Source organism: Nilaparvata lugens, chromosome 1, assembly GCF_014356525.2.
Source record: "Nilaparvata lugens isolate BPH chromosome 1, ASM1435652v1, whole genome shotgun sequence".
Lineage (NCBI taxonomy): Eukaryota > Metazoa > Arthropoda > Insecta > Hemiptera > Delphacidae > Nilaparvata > Nilaparvata lugens.
The window spans coordinates 51,408,053-51,427,094 of record NC_052504.1 but is presented as its reverse complement, the minus strand read 5'-3'; the positions used below and the strand labels follow the sequence as shown (position 1 = coordinate 51,427,094).

General features: G+C 33.6%; 1 protein-coding gene across 1 annotated transcript in view; it reads right to left on the bottom strand.

The window, feature by feature from the left end:
- LOC111060340 overlaps positions 1 to 19,042 on the bottom strand; it is a 165,643-nt gene that overhangs the window by 17,281 nt on the left and 129,320 nt on the right. The window contains exons 3-4 of the mRNA XM_039436170.1: positions 17,783 to 17,921; positions 8,711 to 8,844 (exon numbers count right to left, since the gene is read on the bottom strand). Coding sequence (XP_039292104.1) covers positions 8,711 to 8,844; positions 17,783 to 17,921 — 273 coding nt within the window. The remainder of the gene's footprint in view (positions 1 to 8,710; positions 8,845 to 17,782; positions 17,922 to 19,042) is intronic.

Below are 19,042 nucleotides of genomic sequence, written 5' to 3'. Positions count from 1 at the left end.
TTATTTCCAATGATTGAACCATAATTATGTTAGAATATCTCATGCCAATCAATAAATTATCTCAGTTCCGTATAGCGTTCACCTTACAATGTTCATAAGCTTACTCAATGGGATCCTTTTTCATCCTTTGAAACCCTTGGAGACAAAATATCTCAAAATCCGTTCTTAGTGCGCGTCTAGCATGTTTGAATAATATTTGTGCAGATTTTTTAGTATGTGGGACAATAAGTTTTAGCTGTAGTGTGATTTTACATCAAAATTTTCGAAAAATGCACTTTCCTGAACCCCCTTGTGCTCCTGATCGAAATTTCTCTGCATAGATCTAATTTTTTCTCGTAGCTGAACAAAAATTTTCCTCTTGACTTTGCTGTGCAATGAGCGATTGAAAAGTACATAATTTTGGGAGGGCCCCAGCTCCCCCAGGGGAGCGAATTTCTGAAAAACCTTTCTTAGTGGATGCTTTGAGGCTACATAAGCAATTGTGCAAAATTTCAAGTTTTTAGGCTCAGTAGTTTGAGCTGTGGTGTGATTTCAGTCTGTCAGAGCTTAGCCTTTTATAGATATAATAAGAAGAAGATTATTTTTTAGTGGGAGGGAAATGAAAGGCTCACAAACAATATTCTCAACAAATCAAGTTGAAATGGAATAGCTTATTAGTTTCTAACAAGGTATAATGAAAAGCATGGAAAAAATATACGTTTCAAACCACTAACCATATTATAAGGGGTAGAGAAATATGAGGTTCAAACCAAAATCTTTTCACTCCAAAGTCTCTCGTTTATGGATAAAGTTATTGGAAAAGAGATTATGTGTTCCCATATCACAATTCAAATCCAATTCTTTTCACTCTTTTAATCTTCAACTAGCATTATGTTACATTTGGATGATTCGAGTACTTCATTCACTAATCAATTTGCAACATGGGAAATATTAACGCTGGATTATTCAATTCTCCATGATATCAAGTTTTTCCATATAAAGATGAGAGGATTTTGAGCCACTGATATTATTAGTGAACCCTTAGTTTCAGACGATGACTGTATTTATCATGGAATAAACAAATAAGTTAGATATTCTTTAAAATGTTTTATAGTACCTATAATATATATATATATATATATATATATAATATATATATATATATATATATATATATAGATATATATATATATATATATATATATATATATATATCTATATATATATATATATATATATATATATAGCGAGTTCAATTTACAGCTGAAGCCGTCTCTCGCATTCCAGATGCCATCTCACTCTATCTATCCAATCTCCTTCTACGCTCTCTTTGAGTATCAAAATTTGATAGAATTTAGAATGTTTTCATTAGAATAAATTATGAATAAGTAGCAAGTGAGTATTTAACCCAAGAATGGAATTTTCATAGTACGCATCATTATCACCATCATTATTACCAGTAATATGTGTAATTTATTCATTCAAATCGTCTGTCAACGATCTAAATCAATAATGCTGATCATTCGTGGATAAATCCATTGAAGCTCCTGCAGCTCTCGATTTGTGTAGTCAATGTTTGTAATTACTGGAATCGAGTCATAGAGCTAGTAGTTGATGGATAGTAGTGTTTTTTCAATTCGATTGCGAATCTTTATACCAATGATATTTTTCATATGAATAATTTTTTAATTTATTAATAATAATCTAACACAAACAATAGTTTCATGGAGAATGATTTGAAAAATATATTTAAACTAGTAGTTCTGCGAACAGTAGAGCTCTCTCATGAATACAACTATCAAACTAATGAGAAGGGCCATTAAGAAAGTACAGTATATTGTGAAGATTTAGACATGTCATCTATTATTTTCTCCATTGAAATGGAGAAAATTTATTGGAAAAAAATATATTATTTTCTCCATTCAAATGTGTCTCAAGGTGATACCTTTATATCGCTCCCATGTTCACAATATTAACATATATATGACAACTTTTCTAATAATTAATTATAATAAATCGGTCAACTGACGGAAAAATGGAATATGCAGTAGGCAATGTAGACGATGAATCGTCTCACAGACGATAGTGAGACGGAAAATGATTCTTAATAAGATGGGTTTGTTGGTGACGATGACAGGAGCTTGCTGATGATGTTTTTCATGAGAAGTGGATTTAATGTTATGGTTTGTTATGCCTATGCAGAATGTTAATGCTCACAACTCGGTTTCCGATCTCATACTATAAGGAGAACAAAAGCTAAGTGATGCCTCCGGCCGGCTCCGTAGGTCTGGATACTATTCATCTATGAAACAGGGAAGATTCTTGTTCAAAAGGTGAGAAATGGTGCAATCAAGTGATAAGTTTTCTTCAATTAATAAATACAGTATGATTTGGAGCGGCTCAGAAGTTCTCAAGGTTCACCGCTGACAACAGCTATCTTGTCCTCTGAGGTCTGAGAGATTGATTGATTGAGTACTTTATTTATGTAGATTACAATATATACTGGCTCATACACTTATATACAATAGCTTACAATACATCAAAATTATAGATGAATTTACATAATATACACTAAGAAAATAAGTATTGAACTGTATATGATATGAATGAAGCAATTTGTAATAACTATAGATGATTATAATTATTGTTATGCATCTTAGATGCTTATTTTTAGAATATTAAAAATATCCTTCCCACTAACTCTCTACCAAAACGTTAATGTCATTGTTAATGACATCACGTAATGTTTTTTTTCTCTTAAATATTCATGTTAATTAAAACTTTTACCATATTTCCATTTATAAATATATCTATAAATGGAAATATGGTAAAAGTTTTAATCAACATGAATATTTGAGAGAAAAAAAAACAGAATCAATAAAGTGAAATAATCATATAGGTAGATAAGATCAAATCATTGATTAATAAAATGGAGTAGACTGAAAGTAGATCAGAGTAATCAACTTTTAGTAATATACAGCAGTATGCAGTGGATAATCAAAATAATATGAGTTTCAAATAATATATATACAATTTATTCAATAACAGATGTGATGGGCTTCCTGGGTGGTAACCTCTTGTAATGATCTCCACGTTGTTTAAGGTTCACCTCCGCCCGGGAGCAGGAAGGCCAATACAAAGAAAGAGTGGAATGAGTCCGGAGTAATCGGTCTGGGAGGTGGTTATTCTCTCCTTTCGACTCGACTACACCGTCTTCATAGAACTCAATGGAAAATAAAGATAATATCACAAATGATGGAATGTGGTGTAACGTGGCGTTTGCGAATATATCAATAAGCTCGACACTTCCGGCTGACACAGCCAAGAATATAGTTCAGGGAGGCCTTTCCTCGACTTATAACTATACCTTGTGAGTTTGCCAAACACGGGATAAAATGAATTGCTATAAGTTGATAATAAACTGCAAATATAATGCGCACAAAAATCCACACTTTATACAAAAAATCACAGTCTAATGTGTACAACACATTCAACACTGTGATGATAATTTGAAGAGTTACTATATTTAAAGTTCCTAGCAGGATATTTGATTGAACAAAGTCCAGATATTGAATTGGAGAGATTTGATAATATTTGAAAAATAAGTTAATTACTAGCCTTGAGCGACTGAGACTCAGGGGGCTGGCGTGGAAAGCAAGGAATGAGATTACAATTAATACAAATTTCATGTATTGTCGGAGACTCTTAGTTTCAAATAATTCGTCGTTAGCGCTTTGTTATATTTTATCGATGCACTTCACTGTGCATTGGGCCCAATACAAAATGATGAAATGAAATTACTCACTCGATGCCTTCGTATGAAAATTGACTGGACCTCGGATATGGATCGCTCACGGTGTGGCACAGGCAGGGTGTCGGCGGCTAAGTTCGGTGACGTTTTAATTTTTTATATTCCACTTCACTCCGTAATTAATCAAAAATATATAAGAGACGGTACTTGGTGCTGATTTACAGTTATTTGGGACATTTACTTTAACATTTAAAACAGTTAAACGGGGACATTCAACCATGGTTGTTTACCGCTAGATGATCATCTGGGAAGTGGTTAATCTTGAAAATACTTAAGTTCATACATCCTTGAATAAATAAAGCCGGGCTTCTGATAGGTTGATATAATTCAAAATAGCTTTCGTCACAATGACGTTTGCAAATGAAGAAAGTAGTTCCCAGATGTAGTGATTCAAAATCAGTAATTTACATACATTTCAAACAGGGATATTTTTTAATACAAACAAAAGTCGAACCTCTTATCACTAAAACATACCGTATGAAGCTAGCTTCTCCCTTATCAGACATCACATTCACGTGGTGATTACAAGAATCACTGACCTACGATAACATTGGCACAAGCCATGTGATACAATGATGTGAAGTGCGAGGAAATAAAAAATAATTACAATAAATAAATTTTAATTCTACGAAAGAAAATAAAGCAATAGCAAGGGAGGCTAATTTTGATAATAACGGTATAAAGATAAGCGCTTGACAGGTGATTGTCTGCTTATAACCACAATTCAACTACTATATACCGGTGAATAAACACAACTTTAATTTATTTATTTTATTGCATGTTGTCTTTCAATATTTTCTAATTCAACATCTTCAAGATATTTTATAAATTCAAATATGAAAAATAAAGAACATTCTACTCGTCTTATTGACAGGTAAATAATTTATGAGGCTGTGCTCCTTTGACATATTTTAAAAACATGTTAACTAAATGAGGTTAGTTTTCTAATAATTCCTATTCATAACAATAATTTTATATGGAAAAGAGTTCACAGTAAATTCATTATTATAAATAAATGACATACAAGATAAGATACATAGTGAAACATTATAAACATAAGGTGAGATAATAACAGTAGTTATATTAGCTAAGTCTTGTATCGGTTTACAAAAACTTCTCATGATAGAAATATTTCTATTCTCTATAATTTGATTTTCCTATAATTCATTTGTCAATTTCAGTTCCTTGAAAAAAAGAATATCGTGACACAGGTTTATAGGTTTGTATTGGTGGGATGGGTGAGGGATGGTTGTCATGTGATCGTTCTAGGGCCGGACGATCTGGGCTGGTGAACGTACTGAGACATAGAAGGGAAATTAATGAGTAGTGTGACAACAAACCCTGCTCACTAAAGCTATTATTTTGTATTTATATTCTCATTCCTGGCTTTGCAGTACATATTACACGTCTGAAAATAGATCGATAGCATTCCTTCATCATTCCAACAATATTTTACCATTCATTCAATACAGCACATCTTGAGAGCGGCACAATTTCTATTCTAAAAAATGAGAGCAAATTTTTTACTATTTATTGTGGGCACGATTTACTCCTAACTCATTGTGAATCCAAGGATCTTTCAATTTGAAAAGAATAAAAATTACTGTACCTTCAAAGATAACGGCGCTAGATACGAAAAAGTAACTTTCTGGGTGGAGGTTGGTCTGCGGCTTTTCAAATTACAAAAAAACGGAGATCTTATCAAAAATCGTTACACATACGTTTCTGTGCCTTGCTTCAAATAACTTGAATACCAAATTCCATCCAAATCGGACAATAACTGCGACTGTAACTGTGGTACAAACAAACAAACAGACAAAAGCCGATCGAGTCGAAACTGAGACCTCAGCTTCGCTTCGGTCAAAAATGAGTGGATTTATAAGCCATATAATTTCTCTTTCATTGAAATACCCTCTGGAGATAGCAGCAACGAATTGGTCTCACACAAAGGTACAATAATTCTATGCGTTTCAAGCAGCCGAACATATTTTGAGAGAAGAAACGGCTGTCTCTCATGTCAGGCGACTGGCATACAGAATATTTCAAACGACAGACCAAGCAATCCGTCGGCTTAGGAATTTTTCGTAGCATCAAACTTCTCTAATACGGAGGAGCGGTCGAACAATTGTATCTAGGTCGACGTCGACATGCACGTGAACCTATTCGGGTTTGAGGGATATTGAGAGGTTTTAGAGCGGGTTTGAGAGGGTTTAGAGCCCAACCGCGCACTTCATACGTCAGGAGAACTCGAAAAAGAGAAGATATGCTGTTATGAAAAGGAATGTATCCCGATATTGCTGGACTTCACTCCATTTGCGGGGATTTCCAGCTGAAGATGATACCGTGTGCCGTCTATCCTGGTCGGATCTATTCAAACACTGCTAAACCTCTCTTTCTTTTCGCGGAAAAGCTTAGCATCATAACTATCTTGGTATCGTTTGCAAAAACTTCCTACAATAAAGCCAAAATACGAGGATGAGACAATGTGAAAAATATTGGTACTCGGATGAGTGCAACATGTTTGTAGGAAGCATAGCTTGTACTGATTTACAATATACTGATTGTATTGAATTTCAAATAATGGAATAGAATGTTCTAAAAAGGGTTAAAATGAAAAATCAATAATCTCTTACATGAAGCTACAAATATTTACTGATCACATGGAGGAAATAATGTACTGGATTCAGGATTGAAGTATGAATAAATTGAAACAACAGCTATTCATTCATAAAAAACTCTTTTCTCTTATTTTAGTGAGTAACTTCAATGTTTCCATTAATATTGGAGATGAGAAAATTGTAACATTGATCACGTAAGGAAATTATTATTACGAACAGCGTTCGTTTCTGTTCATACTCTGTTATTTGTTAAAAGTCTTCCATACTCTTCTGAAGCGTTGCAGGTAATATTTGCTCAATGTTTTATGATCCTACTTAGTGCTCCGAGTATCGTTAAAAATCGAGTGTGTACCTATGCTTCACTGTCCAACTCTGTATTCATTGTAAAATATGAATCAGAGTAACTAGAATCCCTTCAGTAAGCTAGGGCCATGTTATTCGAGTTTCAATAATTATCTTCTAGGAAATAACTGATAAGGCAGTACTGCGAGACATCTCCCTATCTCCTATCCACATAGAATTATGTGTTCTGTAGATTCTATTCCACTCTTCTTGTCGAAGCAGGACCAGTATTAGCACAATCAGCAACATTATAATCAGAAAAAGCATCAGTAGGAACTTCATCAATATCACTATCATCATCATCAGCAGCAGCAGCAGCAGCAGCAGCAGCAATAGTAATGTCATCAACATAATCATCAAGATCAGCAGCGATAGTATTAGCAACTGTAGCATCAGAAGAATCATGATCGTAATCATCAGCATGATCAACAGAAGTAACAGCATTGGCAGCAGAAGAAGTATCAGCAGCAGAAGCAGCATGTCTGTAATGAAAATCACATGGACAGCCTTTGCCTCCTCGACTGGAATTAGGAAAGCTGCAGCCAAGAGCTGAGCAAACAAGCTGCGTCGAACCTGGAGTGTGGACCTCTCTCATCAGCAACCCCCATCTGAGCCTCCCCCAACACCCCAAAACCTTTCAATCCAGTCTCGTTTTCTGATCGCTGCTGCTAACCCAACGAATATTCAATTTTCGAACGGCTTCCGCTGAGAAAACAAGAGTGAAGCAGTCGACTACCACACATTCGCACTCCACCACACAGTCTAGTGAACCAGCCATCACATATTCACGTCCCCACCTGTGAGCCAGTGTAAGGATGTCTCTGCAATCGGTTCTCCCGTCAATTTCTCGATTGGACATTAAACTTTGCACAACGATTCCTAACGGCAAATGAATGAAGCATTTGCTATTCCTTTCGGGGATTACTGCTTTCGATTTCATGACAATCTCTGAAAATCGTCATCATCTCAAAATACACTTGAATTCTATACAAATTGTGAAGTAGATCACTATAACAGGATGTATGGAAATATAATAGTTTCCACGTAGTTAATTTATTCGAAATTCCATATCACTTGATGTTTCACATAATACACATAATAATGATGAATTGGGAATCCATCACCTAGTGAATGAATAACACGACTGAAAAATACGTCCATTTTGCTCAAAACTCTATAATCTCGTTAAATCCAATTCAATTTTCTGTACATTGGCTATAACTATCATCTTTCATGGTACAGCTCACGATGACAAACTACAAGTTGGAACACATTATACTGATGCAACAAGACATTTAAAAAATCATGTAACGAATTTAAACCATTATTTGATGGTTCTATCTGGGAATGTTGTCTACTCTAGAGAATAAGAGCTAATGAGAGGAGATGGATGCAATGACTTGCACCAAGCACCTGAAGTACAGTAACTATATTACTATTTGGGTAATATAGTTACTGTAACCTGAAGTGTATCAAAGAGAATTCGCATTGTGATTGGTCGACGATGTTTGAATCAGATATCAGCTGATGTTTGAATTTGCATCATTGAAAAATTAAAAAAAAAAGATAGACTGCAGGAAAGACTGATGAGATTGAATGAAATTTTATGTGAATTTGATTTATTTTGACAGGAATTGTCTAATGTGAATAATATCATACAAGTGAGCACCGGGATTGAAGATTTCGATATCATCTAATTTCAGGGCTTATGCAGTCAAGATGACAACAGAAAACTGTAGCTTTGATTACCGTTACTCATTATAATAATAATATATTACTATTAATAACTATTTACTTTAAACGAGAATCCAAATTGCCAACTTAGATTTACGTTTGATATAATAGCCTAATTATTGTAACCAGAGAGTAATTGATGCTCACCATTGATTTTGATCAGAACAGTTGAAGAAACTGTTTATAAACTGAATTATGGAAACATAACTGTATTTTGTTGACTTACAGGATGATTGTTGAGCAGAAAGCTGAGTGTGGCGTGGGGCCGTGAGGGGGCCGATGAGCAATTAGCATGCAGTTCATCTCCAGCTTTGTATCTAGTCTGTTCCGTGAAAAGCACTGGCTTTTTCTCTGGTATCTCTGCAACAGAATTACACACATTTTTTCATGATTTTTCTGATCCGAGACTCACTTATTTAAAATATCATGTTGATTGAAAAATGTTTATTTTCCTATACCTGCAAACACCGACTCATTGGATACATGATATTCACGTTCCAATAATTCTGGTTTCTGTTTTTTTTCTCCGGAATATCACTACATAATATAAGCACACTTTTCATGATAATAATATTTGATTGGAATTTATTCTGTTGATTTGGAAATCTAGATTTTGGCATGTGCCTACCTACCTACATGCTGCCTGGTTCTAAAATTTCAATTGTTCTGTTACTATATGATGAAAACATGTCTAAACACACTTTTCCAAACACACATTCATCATTGCATTCATTCATTCAGATTTATTCATTGTTTTTGAAATACTAGTTACAGTTTTTCAGTTCTCACTAATGGATTCCAACTTAATTGATACTTCAACTGGATTGAATTTCATCCATTTAATTCCAACCCATGACATTCATGTGGAAATCAGTTGTATACTTCAATTCATTTGCGAATTGAAGCAATGAAATAGCCAATGAATCTAATTATTTCAATATGATTAACATTATGATGTGTTTGCCATATTCTCATGAACGTTACTATATTCACAGACATTCTGTGTTATCCTAGACATCGCGATATTGTCAAAATCACTTCTTTCTTGGAATATTTATAAAAAAAACTATTTGGAATAATCACGCCATTACTGATAGTATTACGGCTGGTGAATCGCAACCAATTTTTCTTTAAGAAGTTAATTATGATACTGGATGTGAATTTTGACTGAATACTTTGTATATACAACACCATGTTCATGGATCATGGTAAAATAAGTTTTTTTTGTATTTGAATGGATAAATGTTTGTGATAATGTCATTTATTACATCTACCACACAGTCAATTTTATGAAATTTTCACTTTTTCATGATACTTATTCGAATAAAAATAATTGTATTTCAATAAGTTAAGCTTTCATAACATCATAAACATTGTCACAGCCATCAAGTCCTATGGTGTTAATGACTAGAGTTGATGAATAGTTCAATTCAGTTCAAATTGAGAAATAATTTTCAAAACGTTCATGTTTTTTCAATTCACCCAAAGTTACTCATAATATGAACTTCAACATTATCGATGCATTCTAATAATGTTACAAGTCCACTCGACTTTTTGAGAACCAATTTGAGCCAGCAGCCATATATCAAATAGTTTGCATTAGACCTGAGTGGACCGGCAGTTGGCAGCAGATGGGTTATATTGTTCCAGCCCTTGTAAACGCGTTAAACAAAATGTGACGTTCGGCCATTAGAGAAATTCCGGCAGAGCTACTCTAAACAATACTCAGTCTCAGACCCGAAATTCTTCCTCTCTCTAACACTCTCTCATACGCTCTTTCTCTCAATTCGACTCTCTCACTCTTTCTCTCTCTGGGACTGTAGCTGACAAGTACTGATGCCACTCATCTGTCACTCCAAGTAAACTCCTGGTTATTAGATTCCGTGCTTACCGCTTGGATTCATCACTCTTGCCCGTTTCTATAGTGTGATCCGCTTTAAACTGTCAGCATCACTCATGAATAGAATCAACGCTTCCCATACAATCAATGCTGACAATTAGAGTGAGATCTTCCCATAGAGAGATTCACTTTGAAATGTCAGCATTCCTTATAATAATAACATGAATACTTTCCATTCAACCAATTGAGACAGGATGAAGTGAAGTCACTAAAGATCGGTGAGAACTCCCGCACTCATCAGAACATTGGCGTGTTTTGTTTGCGCCAGTATGTGAGAAGGCCTATGGACCGCCTGCGTCTCAGTAGTATGATACATTTCGAAAATTTATCTGTTGTAGGAGAGATGGAATGTGTATTCCCATCTGCGAGATTGTTATATCATATTGTATACTTTGTAGTATCGCATTTATACGTTCTTTGAGATTTATTGTTCTTCTATTGTTGAAAACCATATGTCACTCATCGGCCTACAACATTATTTTATCATATTCATAATTCAAGAATCATTTTTAGAAAAATTGGAATGAACGAATTTCTAAGTGAATTTTGAATGGTTCCTAATTTATTGTTATGAAAATACATGAGAAATATCTACAAAATAGAGAAAAATTTCACGAAGAACTCTGGAGTATACTGGAACGACTAAAGTTTCTGTATTCGATCACAGTCGGTTTCAATATTTTTTCGCTACTTCAATGAAGATTATCTATATATTTTAGTGATTTGTATTTTACCCATTGCGGTGCACAGGTTACTCCTGCTTGTTGGAATATGAGTTTGATTTTTCTTCTTTTCAACAGAACATCTAATTGATCGTCCATTCTTGATAAGTGTTTGTTATCAGAGTTTATTGATGTGTGGTAGATAGGAAAACCAGTCTATCAACGATATTTATATAATAAAACAATTACAATTAAAACTATTTTCAAAGCTAATCTTAAGAAAACAAATTCATCATCTCTAGTTTTGTTTGAAATCGCTATTTAATTTTTTGTGTAAGTCGCAAGTGGATTACAAAATGAGCCAAAGTCCCAGTGGAAGAAAGGCGAGAAGTCTCGAGAAAACAAAATTCAGAGAGTGTTTTCTCGCCAGCAACAAGATTAATCAAGAAGTTTCTGAGCGCCAACAGTTTTGAACAATAATTTCAAGAGGAATTGAGGAACGTTCAGCAGAAATACATTCCGAACAATGGATGTCTCAAAAAGTTTAATTATTTTGCAGGTAAAGAAAAGCTGTTCCTTCAAGCAGAATTATATACTTGTAAAGACGACTAATGAGGTTTTATAATACTCTCGACTCCGGTGATTTCTCGTAATGAAATCAACCGGTAGAGGTCGTTTTCTTCATGAAAATAACATAGGAGGGTCAAAAGCGTGTAATTGATCTACTGTGTAATCTGCATGCAAATGACTGGTGAATCGAAAATGTTCATAATTCTATCGAATTATGCAAACGAATAGTCATTGATGAGCTCTATCAACTGTCACCAATCCCATATATGTAAAAATGCCAGGAGCTCCGCCCCATCTATGCAAACTTTAATTTTAGATTTCCAATTATCAGGCTCTCGGTACAATTTAAACAAAAAATTTCGAGTGGAAAAGATTGAGCATGAAAATCTCTACAATTAATGTTGAGTAATATTTCCACCTAAAATTGAAAATGAGCTCGAAATTCGAGAAAATGTGATTATCCAATAATTGTTAACTGTTGGCAACTGTTGATTCTATTAAAATGATTCACTATGAAGAGATAGCAGACCTCGTATGTCTCCAGCGTTATTGTCCTGTTCCTTAGCGTCACTAGCTGGCTCAGATCTTCGTTTATAAATAGATTTGAGATGCGCGTGAACACTAGCGTCAGGTGATCAATTTTCATAACGGCAAGGAAAGTTATGTGAGTGCACCATACCAGATTTTTTCATTTTCAATTATGAATGAAACAAATATCCGGCTATAATATTTCACAATAATTATACAATTTACTATTGGGTTATTCGAGGGTAAAGCCAAGATGAATATTCGTTAACTTCTTCACACCATAACCCTTGTCTTTGACAACTTATACATAACTGATAGCTGTAAGGGCTGTAACTATACGTAGAAATTCCTCACGAATATTAATTAACAAGGGAAAGCGCATCATCTTTATCAAGAAAGAATTAATTATAATCAAAGGTGATTGTTTCTTGATCCATTCCGAGCTGCGATTTATTGACACACTTTTTTCTATGTATTTCACACGCCATGCAGTCAAATATCGCTGGCCCGTAAGAAAAGTGACACAACTCGAAAAAAATAAATTTTCGTTTTATTCAATAAATGGCACTGGTCATATCTTGCAACAGAAAAAGAGTCACAAATGAAGTTACACTGTAAATCACTAGAATGAACGATGAGTCACTATGCCTCTAGCAAGAATCACATGTGATTAGGGTTGTTCCGATATCGTGAATCTTCCGATATTCGATATCGATACAATATTCAACTTCAATATCGATACAGCGATATTATCGAAACAAAAATATCGATATCGGCAATATCGAATCAACGATATTGACAAATAACAATATATCCTACAAATTTTATATTTTAGTTGTATTATACAACTATGCAAATCACCATCCCAGATACCATTGATTATTGAACATAGTGTTATAATTTATAATTCAAATTCATTCCATGGTTTGCTTGATTTGAAAAAATCAAATTTCAGATTGTTATTAATTCTTGCCCAATATTTTTTTTGGCAACTGGCAAGGATGGCAACACTGAGCACACACCTGTGAGCTGCAACCTTAGACCAGTTATAGAATAGACACGGCCCATTGTATATTCATACTGAAAGTCGATGAAGCCAACATCTACTGCCAAATCCACCCATTTCGACGTCACGCATTGTATAGAAATATTATAGAAACCTTTTTTGAGTTTGTTGTGTAAGTGTTTGTGGTGTTTAACTTACATTGTTGTTAATTAATGCATTGTTGTTAAACATAGCTTGTTTTCCATAGCAGATTGTTATTTATTTATTTAGGAAAATGGTAATCTCCTGTGCAGCATATAATTGCACTGAAATTTTTAGGAAAAAAAGTGGAATATCTTTTCATGCGTAAGTTGAAATTTATACACATAAATATTGTAAGTTGTAACTGTAATATTATCATTGGTTATTATGTAAGTGAACTCATTGCAGCATGACAATTAATTAGTTTTGTAGGCTACCGTACCTTATTTTTTTCAAAACTCATTATAACTTTGAAGCCGATATCACATAACACATTATAACTTAACCGATATTGTTTTTGCCCGTAGCTGGAAATAACCTAAAAACACCATGAATCTGAAATAGACACAATCTGAAAGTTTTCCATACGTCACTGTTGTGACGTCAAGATGGGTGGATCTGGCAGTAGATGTTGGCTTCAGAGGCTAGACTTCCCAGCGTGTCTATTCTATAACTGGTCTAAGGCTGCAACACACTACTGTAGCGTCAATCTGTCAAAAGTAGATTTCACTCTTATTATTAATATAAGAGTTTGATAATTTATGATCCTAGTTTCTTATTAATGCTTGAAATGAGTTCAAATATCACGTTAATATCAGAATCAAAGCAGTATTTTCATATTAATATTTCAGTAAAAAAATGTGATATCGATAGCGAATATTCTTTCGATATCGACAAAAATCTTTCGATATATGATAATATCGATATCTATAATATCGGAAGTATCGAAACAAGAATATCGATATTCATTGATATCGATAATATCGGAACATCCCTACATGTGATAGCTCATGAACACTGACACAACTCAATGCAGTGCTGGCCGACACCAGGGGTGAGTGCGAAATGCTTCTGGAATACTGTCACATTATTAGTTGTGACATTTTTCTTGTTTGCAATAGTGTAAGTTTTGATATTCACGCGCTTCTCATCTTGAATTGCAACAATAATAATAATCTCAATCATAATTATTTATTTTACGTTCCATCATCAATAGAGTAGCTTACACTTAAACTTAGATCAATTCTAAAAGTTACGTTAATGATAACGCTTATACTTTTGACAACTAGCTTGTCTTGTTGCGAAAATTGACCCAGAATATTGGTATCCTGGTGTACCTAAGTTTTCTAAGATTAGTTAATAATGTGCACTATTATTACAATGTACAATAACAGACAATAGTAATAATCATCTTCACTTCAGGAATTAGGATTTTACATGATAAAACAGTACTATTATTATGAGTACCTATAATATCTGACGGTGCAGTTTGATACCAATACAAATTTCATTAATTGAAATGAATTACTAGGTCTCAGACAGAAACACAAAAATATCTGTCGCCAATAGTGTTATCAATTGAAGATATAGATAAGACGATAACTACTAGAAAGGCTAAGACTATGGCTAACAATAAAAATCAATTTCTCAATTATTTAATAAATCAATAATATTATGTGAATTTTAAGTTAGGTTCAATATAAACAATGCTTGTCGGCAATGTCAATAACGATCAAGCCGAACATCTACAATTTAATCAGATACTCGCTAGCGAAATAATTGCATCTAGGTAGCATTCGTTAAGATGAAGACAAGAGGGTTTTGTATATTTATAGAATGCAAAATAAAGGATATGAATGTTTGAATAGTACAAATAAATGTTTATTGATATATGTGAGCAAATATAGAATACAAAAACATAATAAAAAATAAGAAAGAAGTAATGCCTAATTTTTTCTACGCGCATTGATACATACTGTACACTCGAGCCGAATCTGACTGTTTACCAATCAGAGCACAATATTCGCTCGGCGCTAGAAGGTATTTGATTCAAAATCTTCACGTGGTCTTTATTAGAATTATAAAAATTTTTAATTGTTGCAGAATGTACGGAACAATGTAATGAGTTAAGGATAAAAATATTCAATTTTAAGATAGTAATATGCTCTAGTAATATGGACTATTTGACAGTATTAAATTGCATCATCGCGGATTATTTGAAATCCACCAATAGGAAAAGATATTTAAATTTTATGCAAATTTAGAGTCGGAAGTATCGTCGAGAGAGAATAGGGGAAGACCAACTGCCCACTTGCTTGCCAGAGACCGACCAAGACGCCAGCCATCAAGAGAGCAATAGACTGAATCCCTTATAAAAATTTTAATTTTTTTTTATTGCCAAAGTTTAAGTATCAAAGACATTTAATAAGTAATAACCCTAACTCAGTGAAGTCGCACTACGACATGAGTTATTGATTCAAATATCTCCATTGGAGAGGACGATAGCAGCCTACCAGAGAAGCACAGGACACACGAGGCGAAAACCATGCTACATCTTTAAAAATTGTGAAAAAATCTTCGCACGTGAGTTATTGAAATATAATTTATTGAGAGGATTCTCAGTGCTACGAATGAATAGAAATTTCATAAAGCTAGCTCGTCGAAGGTATTACTAAAAAATCAAGCTTGATTTAAACTTAATTGTGCAAGTAGTATTAATAAGGGAAAAGTCATATTTAAAATATATATATATATATTATATATATATATATCACTATTTGAGATTATTGAATACGCTCAGTTAATATATTCAAATATCAGTATTATTAGCCTAATAAGAACTATAGAAGCTCAAGTTCACAAGATAAATTATTTATTTAACTTCCACTGACGGCCGAACCTATTCCTTGAGATTTTATATTTAAAGTATTAAATATTATTGGAATATTGAAGTATAAAATTCTAATTTGATAAGCAGAAGCGAGTCAAATAATCGAGCTATAAGGATCTGTAAATGTATGCCGATACAGAAATCATGAAAGTTATTAATTGATGCTATTAAGCAGAATAAGAGTTTTAATTGAGCGATCTGTGATATTTTTCTTGTATATTTTCTCATATTATATTGGCTTTTATTGTTTCATTATATTATTTTTTGCTCGTTGATTTCATTGTAATTATATATTTATTGATGAATGGTGTTCTTTTCATTTTTAATCCTGTCTTCATGCATGACCAATCTTGTACTAGTATTTTTATTTATTATTATTGACGCATTAATAGAAGTATCAACCAACTGTATTCGTCATCGAATAAGTTGGATAAATCAGTGATATACAGAACCGATCATTAAGTCTTCAGAAATAATACGTTCTCAAGATTTATTAAAATGGTTCAATCCATTGACTGAAATCAAATTAACTGAAATACAAGGTCATAGTATGTCGAAGCAGTATTGCAGTCTCTTCATCATCTATAATGGCGGAACCAGTCAATCCAGCGGTAAAGATTGCCGATTGACAAAGCAGCAGCAGTTTGCAGTAATTGAAATTTGAAATAAATTCTTTGTTGTAATTCTTGAGGAAGTTATGCAGACATTGGTGTATTCGGGATCAAATTTGGAACAGAATTAAGAGATTTACAGGATGTTGAAAAAAAGGAAAACTCTACTCTGGCCCTCCTGAAAATTTTAGTTTTTTGAGTTGTGTCACTTTCCTTGCGGGCCAGCGATATAATATAAGTAAATAATCAAAATCTTTTACTTACTGACTGTGGTACTATCGACCGTCTCGCGATCATTTTCAACAGTGTCGACCGGAAATGTTTACCAACCGGACATTTTTTGTTCGTTAGGAAGACATTTCCAGCTGGTAAACATATCCGGTCGGCACTGTTGAAAATGATCGCTAGACGGTCGATAGTACGCAGTCAGTAAGTAAAAGATTTTGATTATTTACTTAAATATTCGACTGCATGTCGTGTGAAATACATAGAAAAGTGAGTTAATAATAATCCTTGATAACTGGGATCAGAAAATTGAAAAGTCAACAAAGAAAATGTATATAAATAACAATACGATACCTACAATTGTACAAGTGAGCATCCTATCTTGAGACTTTGGGTATAACTGAAATAGCATGAAATAATCCAAAGTACAGTCTTAGCCAATACAACAACACCAATATAGTCTTATCAGTTGTAAGTGGTTATACGTGGTTCTACCACACTTTGATCCTCCAACTTATTACAAGTGAATATTTTTTATTGATCTTATTACTTCTACTGTATATCTGATGTGTTTGATTAGTTTATGAACGTCATTGCTGGGTCATTTGAATTGAACACTAATAATTGTGGGATTGGCTTGTCCACGCCAATGTCTATGTGAAATTTTTGATCTCCATCTAGCGACAACAGCGTTTACTCATTACTGTAATATAATATTCTACTGTTCTTCTCTTCACTTTAGCATAAATTAATAACGATGCAACAACCAAAAGGAGTATTTCGTTATCTTAATGGATTTGTGTTTATGAAAACTTCATGTCTTCTCATCAAAAATAATGATTGGCTCTAATGACTGAGAAGTTACAGAAAAAAATCTCAACTTACTTATGACAACCAGTGAGGTAGAAACGACTGCATTTCTGAAGAAGGGAGGCTCTTCGGCTGTCACTTCACAGCTGAGATTGCCAGACAGATTGAATCCCACATCTGTAAGCGTGACTTGTGTTGCATTCGACATTTCTAGCTGCAGAAAAACAAAAAAAAACCAATTCAATTACAATAATTAATATTCTAGTACCAGGAGAATCATAGCAGGAGAATCCATATTGTGTTGATGGTAATAATGAAGTTTGATAGTTGTATAATCGTGTTGCTTCCCCAAGTAGCTTATATTGTGTACCAGAAGACTTGTGTATCAAGACGTTCTACATTCCGCTCTACAACTTATCATCTTTTGAGTTGTCATAATAACCTTATAGTGTCATCAATTTCAATGGGAAAAATAATCCAAAATCAATAAATATCACTTAATCAATATTATAGTTGAGTTTTGTGAGGATCCCTCATATCTGTGATAAATCACAACTTTTTTTTCGTATGCATCTTTAATGTTTTTTTTATATCCTGAAAAAGGGCGAAGAAGTGAGTCAATTTTGTTGTCCAACGAGCTTGACCTGTATAGAATGGTCCGAAGAATAAGTGTTCAAAATTTGAAGCTGATTGATCACTTTTTAAAGTTATTGTTGATCATACAAACAGACGGACAACGACTTTGGCCTTCAGTAAGTCAAAAGTGAGAACTCGCTGACGCTCGTTCATTAAATATGCATGAGTGATCCTATAATTCCCTTGAAGAATATGAGCTTTCAGTTGGGTATGAAAAAACCTATAATCTCATCTCTTTTGTTTGAGTGATAAATGGAATTACTCATTTTTGAATCTCAGAAAGCATTGGTAAATAATGGTAGACAAATTATAGAAATATTGTGGAAAAATACTTTCTCAAATCAATACATTCTAGAAAAAATGCAATGATCAGAGAAAACCGTAGTAAGACTTTATTCAAGAATGTTGTTATCACTAAAAGTTAGTGGTGTCAGGCCATCGAAATATAACAAAGGAAAGATATTTATGAAGAATTTTCAAAAATTGTCAAAATTTTAAGGGAATAAGATAAGTAACCACACCCCCAGTGTTATACATTGGTGTATAACATAATTTTTTTTCCAGTGATATGTATTGGTTCTATAGTGTATCATTTTCATAATAATAATATCATTTCCATAGGTGTTATATTTCAAGGGTAAGAACAGATTTGTGGAGGAACATTTTCAATGCGGATCTGTTGCCAATTCGTAGCACTTA